We start from the raw sequence: 6,911 nt of genomic DNA on the forward strand, positions 1-6,911 counted from the left end.
GTCTGGAAAGACTATGGCCCCTAAATCTTTCCTGGCATATTTCACTATCAACCTAGTGATCTTGCCCCTCTCCTTTCCTTACATTTGAATTATTTCGAGATCGAATAGAAAGGATGAATTGAACACGAAACTATTCGAATTTTTAGTCGAATTTCATTTATAATTGTGAATATTATTTTGATTTTCTCCTATTTAGCATACTCGAATGACTTGATATAACTCTAGAGAACATGTTAGATACCATTTGACTAATATGTAATAGGTTTATTAATGATGTATGATAAAATAATATATATGTATAACATATTTATTTATAACTCTAATCTTTTGTAGATCAACTCGAGTCAAATGTTAGATGAAAAATATGTGTTGAAATCCGTCCTTTGCTCACTTCCATTATACTTCTTTGGAAGCTAAGAAACGGCATCATCTCAATCCTTTGAACCAATCTTGGAAAAATTGTTGGAAGAAATTCAAGTAAGATCTTAGGATTTTTGGTGGAAGCCATTTCAAAATACACATGTATCGCGTATGTTGCGTTCGCTATTATAATATTAATAATATCTTCAAGTAGGAAATATACAATGGGATAAATCGTGATTCTCAAACTTTTTTTTTACGATAATAATGTTTTACATCTATGATTAGAGTATGTATCTTGTAAGACGATCTCACGAATTTTTATCTGTAAGACGGGTCAATCCTACCGATATTCACAATAAAAAGTAATACTCTTAGCATAAAAAGTAATACTTTTTCATGGATGACCCAAATAAGATATATGTCTCACAAAATACGACCCCTGAGACCGTCTCACACAAATTTTTGTCGTATTATTATTATATTCTTTTACATTTACGTCATTAAATTAAAAAATAGTAATAATTCATGAAACTAATTCAAAAGTCCGACATTATCCATAGAAAATGTCATCACTCGCATGACCTAATTATTTAAATTTGTTTACTTTAACCAACTAAAGAAGTAAAGTTACAACCACCATTCCACGAACCAATAATATTCCGACACGTGTCCTATTTAACCCCCCACTTAGCCTTTCCCTCCCTATAAATATGCCATATACAAATGGTAAAGAAACAAACTCTTAAAGCGCTATGGCTGGAAATTTTGCTTCCTTCTTCCTCTCCTTCCTCCTCATGGCGACGTCGTTTCGGTCCGCCCTTGCTGAATATGGCATCACTGATGGCGTCGGAGCGGCCGAAGATCTCTTGATCCGTCAGGTGGTGGACGGCGGAGAGGATGGCGTATTGGACGAAAACTCCTTGCTGAATGCCGATCATCACTTTGCGATCTTCAAGAGGAGGTTTAACAAAGCGTATCGTACGCAGGAGGAGCACGATTACAGGTTCTCGGTTTTCAGGGCTAATCTGCACCGAGCCAGGAGACATCAGAAGCTGGATCCTTCCGCCGTTCATGGCGTCACGCAATTTTCTGATCTCACGTCGCGTGAGTTCCGCAGCCAGCTTCTTGGTGTGAACAGGAGGTTACGATTACCTTCTGATGCTCACAAGGCGGAGATTTTACCGACGAATGATCTGCCGACGGACTTGGATTGGCGAGATCATGGTGCTGTTTCGCCGGTGAAGAATCAGGTGCGTGTAGATTTACTTTCTTTTTTTCAAAGTTTTTATATGAATAATTTTTACATTTATTCTGTTTGATTTATAGTCGATTCGACTCAATAGTTACTCGTTTCATATCCGACAACAGACCTAATTATCATCGGAGCGGTGCGATTTAGTTTTTGCAATATGCAAAGTATCAAACCAGGGCACATTGATTCAATGAACGACTCGATTCATCATATAATTGGCTGGTTTAAGCGTAACGTAAAACTTAAGTAATTGACTGTTTTGCAGGATCACATGCATCGTCTTATTATTATTTTAAACCGGCTAAATTTCTTCAGCTGTTTTCTCTACAATAGATAATCAAGAGTAAGAAGAAGAAGCCACTGGCTCCATTTTCTGTTTGATATTTTGTTTTTACAACGATGGGGAATATTCTAACAGGTGCGACCTAATATATAGAAATGACTGATCTGTCGAACTGTTGTATTTTTTAGAACAATTTGATCGAGGCGGAAACTCTGCTTTTTTTTTTTTTTTTTGCTTTTTTCACATGCTCGATTGTTCCAAAGACATCAACAAATTAGTTCAGTGGCCGAGTTTGTTTGGACAAGGGTTATTGATTTAAAGACATTGTTTCGAATTTATCTTAATTTTGTAACTGCTGCGTGATTGATTGGACAGGGTTCTTGTGGATCGTGCTGGTCTTTTAGCACAACCGGAGCAATAGAAGGTGCCAATTTTCTTGCAACTGGAAAACTCGAGAGCCTCAGTGAGCAACAGCTTGTGGATTGCGACCATGAGGTTTGTATACTTCAATTTTACCCGTATCTCCAAAGGCAGAGCAACAAAAACGAACAATCTTCCCCTTTTCAAATTTAAAAAAAAAAAATCAACTTTCTTTGATACTCAAGGAAATATATGTATCTGACCTTCAAAGACTCCATGTTGTGTACTTTCTTTAGTGCGATCCCGAAGAAAAGGATTCATGTGATTCAGGCTGCAATGGTGGATTGATGAATAGCGCTTTTGAATACACTCTTAAAGCTGGTGGACTCATGCGTGAAAAAGACTACCCGTACACCGGCACGGACCGTGGAGCATGTAAATTTGACAAGACTCAGATTGCCGCAAAGGTCGCTAACTTTAGTGTAGTGTCCCTTGATGAAGACCAAATCGCAGCCAATCTTGTCAAACATGGTCCTCTCGCTGGTATGTATCTGCCCTCCTTTACATCCTTTTCAGGTTCAAGTCGCAATATGAAATCCAGTCATGATTCCAAGGCTTAGATTTTGAATTTGAATCGAACCGGGGGCATGTAAAATCAAGAATGGTAAATTTTTGTTTGAAGAAAAAAAATTCAAGATTGCTATACATCTAGCAGGAGATTAAAAACCAACTAGCCATTTAAATGAGTTCCCTAATTCCAATTTCAGTACTTAGTATTTCGACAAACATTCAGCCAACCATCTCATCAAAATATCGCCTGATTTTACTATATATGGGCTCCATAGAATTGAATTTCAAATAGGATTATGTGGCATCAACTGCTCCTTGTTCTCTTAATGCAGTGGCTATCAATGCGGTATACATGCAAACATACATGAGGGGAGTTTCATGCCCATACATATGTTCAAAGCAATTGGATCATGGTGTTCTATTGGTTGGTTATGGTCAATCTGGCTATGCCCCCATTCGAATGAAGGAAAAACAATATTGGATCATCAAGAATTCTTGGGGAGAAAATTGGGGTGAGAATGGGTATTATAAAATCTGTCGTGGCCGCAATATTTGTGGGGTGGATTCAATGGTCTCAAGTGTTGCTGCTGTTAAGTACTAGTAACTCACACTAGCAGCATATCTATTGTAGTTAATTTACTCTATTGTCTCACACCAACCCTGTAAATAGAGGTGAGCTTGTATTGGATTATATTATTGGAAGAACAAATTTGTAAGAAGTCGATTTACAGAGAAATTACAATGTTTATGCAATGTTTGTTTGCTTGTTGAATCAAGATGTTAATCTTTGCTCTCCTAAAAAAAACAGAAGAAGAAGAAGAAGAAGATCGATTTGTAATCTGTACTATTTCTCCAGTAAGATCTTATTTAGTTTCTTCATACAATATATTTTGAATTTACATTTATAGTATGATTTTTATTTTAACATATTGAGTGGCAATAACTAACTACTCAGGTCATAATAATTAGACCAAACAATTTAATTATAACACATATGCATTGCGGAATTGGTCTATGCCAGGTCCAATGAAGAACTCCATGGGTAACTTACATCATTTATGTATGAAAATTAGGCCAAACGATTTATTGGCTGGAACTCTAGCCAATAAACTCCAACAATCACACGAAGATGATGATGCCGACAATAAGCAACGAGCTGATCCATGCACAAAATGTATATGCTCCTTGACTTCACCAATAAATTTGAAGCCCCCCTCGAAGGGAAAAGGCATAAAAGAACTATAAATTTTTGGCAGTTGTTGTCCACACGATCAATGGTTGCCAAGTTTCTTCTCTACCTGAGGCATTTCTCAAGATTAACTCATGTCTTATCCTTCACTTTTGATTTGGAGGAGTCTTCATCAAGCCACACCCCTCCACCATCGACTGAAAATGACTCTCTCTCTGCCGATAAGTGAAGATTCCACCTTAATAAACCGACGTTTTCCCCAGGAATACAATTACCGGAGAGGGGGTGGAGATCTCAGGGCATCATAATCATAAAATAAACTTTGGCTGTGGATACCTATACCCTAATTATCTACATGCACAAAACTTCTATCTATACCTGTTCAACCGAGTATGAAGAAGAGGCATCCAATATTTGATTTTAAATCAGATGGGTGATCTTTACACATTTTAAACCTATATATAATCAACTAAATGGAAAATTAAAGATGGCTTCTGATCTGTAATTAGCTAGGAAATGTACAACCTGAAATAATTCTATGATAGCCCAAGCATCAAGCAAATCGATAGATAGAACTTCCACGAGTCGCCAAGGTATTCGACATTAAATCCCCAAAAAAAATAACACGAAAATCATCAGCCCATAAATCAGAGGAGATACAAAATCCAAAAGATAAACATTTTAGATGCAAAAGTTTCTCAAATTTATTAGTGATTCAAAAATCATTGCCTAGAGAAACCGATTCTCAAAGTTTATTAAAAAGAACCTGTCTGAGATCTTAGTATACAGTCAGCATCAAAACCAAGGCATGTCAAGATCCAAATAGCCATGTCGATTCACATCAAGAATCAGATATCTCCATTCACAACATATCCACACATTCAACAACCCAAACAAAAAAGCAAACAACTTGATGTACCAAGAACTCTGAATAAAAAACTTTGTAAAAACGTATCCATTTTGAATCCAATCATAAGAATGATGAAATTTATTGCTTAACAACATATCTACAGACCTTAAAAGTCGAAGATAACTGAATTATAAATCTTCACTGAATTAGATTGTCAAATATCCATATTCACATACACAAGCACGTCAGCCACTAATAGAGGAAACAGATTAAGCAGTAGCAATATCCAATCACAATCAGCACTAATCCAAATCTAACATACAGATTTTCCCCCCAATTAAATGTAGTAGTGCTGCACACCGAGGCCATGCTTTCCATACAAACATCCAGGCCTGTTGTGGTAATGTGGCAGCCTCTTCGATTTGCTGACTTTTGGCCCACCTCGCTTCCCCATCTTCCTTATCCTCTGCTTACCAAATCTGTCCTTCAGTTTCCATGGAATCAACTCGTCATCCACGTCGTCGTCGTTGTCATCATCCATACCACCATCCTCCTCCTCATCACCAGCATCATCATCATCATACACATGAATACCTATCACGTCTTCAACAGGAAAACACACCACGGGCTGAGGTGAGACTGAAAGCGATTGCATGGAGATGACGTCGTCCAGATGTGACACATCACGCAGGTCTTCCTCTCCCTTGCGATCCTCCTCACTCTCGCCGCCGATGGAGTCATCGCAATCGCTGACGGCGTCATCGCTGTCGAAGGAGTACAGGTCTTCGTCGTCCGAGAGAGAAGGGGTGACGAGCTCCCAGGCGGTAAGGTCCTCGACGGCGTCGTGCCGGTGGGTGGAGCTGTATCCTCCGTTGTTAACCATGGTTTTCCTCAAAATACTCAACATTTCTCGATTCCTCCGGAGTGGGAACTTGTTGCGGTTTCTCGGTTATCCCCCTTCCCCTCAGCTGTCACGCTGCTTTATGGAAAAAAATTACATGGTAATTCGCGTTTAGCCCTTGAAATACTTTATGTTTCACTTTGCACCATTAAACCAACAAATTACTATTTAAATTAATTTTTTTGGTATTTTTATAAAATAATAATATGAATTTGGTGAAGTTCGAGAGACAAATGTCCCAAATTTGACCTAAGATATAGCTTCAATATCTAATATAATAAACTCATCTCACATTTCAAAAATTTGTATATCTTTTCTACAAAATATATACTTTTTCGATGCTAGTTATATAGATTTCTTTTAATTTTCTGTTGTCTCAAATATGTAGTTCCATTGCTATAATTAGTAGCATTTTTCTTGTGTCTATTAATCTTAAGTGGGTCTCTTGTAAGACGGTCACGAACCTTTATATGTGAGACGAGTCAACCTTATTGATATTTACAATAAAAAGTAATACTCTTAGCATAAAAAGTAATATTTTTCATTGATTTTCTTTAATATGTGTACAAATAAACAAGTATATATATTTTAATGTAATAAGATTGTTGGGTTAATTTTGTTTGTTCAAATATTTTTCAATCAGTCAATAATATAAAAAGGTCCCATGTGTTTATCATTTAAAAGTAAAAACATTACCTTTTGATTCGAATAGTGAAAAGCTTATATGGTGCAAACTGCAAATTGTCGATTTACCCATTTAAAATCGGAAGAAAAGCCAAATGAAAATTGGCTTTTTCGGAGTCACGTGGCAGTAATTCATCTCTTATTGGCCACGCGTGTGGACTTGAGATTTTATTGGTTCATTTTACGTGGCGAAGGTAGCTTGCGCAATAAGTTGTCCTCTCAGAAAGAAAAATATTGTCGTGATTGACTGAATTATTGTAGAAATAAAAAACGCAATTTGTTATTTTCAATTCTTCGTGACCGAAATTAGCTTAACTATTATTATTAATAATAAATATCTTATGAGACGGTAATTTCTAAGACGGATCAATCTTATCGATATCCACAATAAAAAATAATAATATTAACATAAAAAATAATATTTTTTCATGGATGACTCAATAAGATATATGTATCACC

The 6,911-nt window shown here is 36.7% G+C and overlaps 2 protein-coding genes across 2 annotated transcripts; one reads left to right on the forward strand and one right to left on the reverse strand.

The window, feature by feature from the left end:
* Window positions 1-1,105: 1,105 nt before the first annotated feature.
* LOC142518903 (cysteine protease RD19A-like) lies at window positions 1,106-3,600 on the forward strand. The gene is made up of 4 exons (XM_075621761.1): window positions 1,106-1,613; window positions 2,274-2,393; window positions 2,555-2,801; window positions 3,161-3,600. The coding sequence occupies exons 1-4, from the start codon at window positions 1,116-1,118 to the stop codon at window positions 3,427-3,429; spliced, it is 1,134 nt and encodes a 377-aa protein (XP_075477876.1). The 5' UTR covers window positions 1,106-1,115; the 3' UTR covers window positions 3,430-3,600.
* A 1,427-nt stretch (window positions 3,601-5,027) lies between these two features.
* LOC142519450 (uncharacterized) lies at window positions 5,028-5,836 on the reverse strand. The gene has a single exon (XM_075622479.1). It carries the CDS (start codon window positions 5,772-5,774, stop codon window positions 5,205-5,207), a length of 570 nt encoding a protein of 189 aa, XP_075478594.1. The 5' UTR covers window positions 5,775-5,836; the 3' UTR covers window positions 5,028-5,204.
* Window positions 5,837-6,911: the final 1,075 nt, after the last annotated feature.

This window comes from Primulina tabacum, chromosome 11 (assembly GCF_025594145.1).
Source record: "Primulina tabacum isolate GXHZ01 chromosome 11, ASM2559414v2, whole genome shotgun sequence".
Lineage (NCBI taxonomy): Eukaryota > Viridiplantae > Streptophyta > Magnoliopsida > Lamiales > Gesneriaceae > Primulina > Primulina tabacum.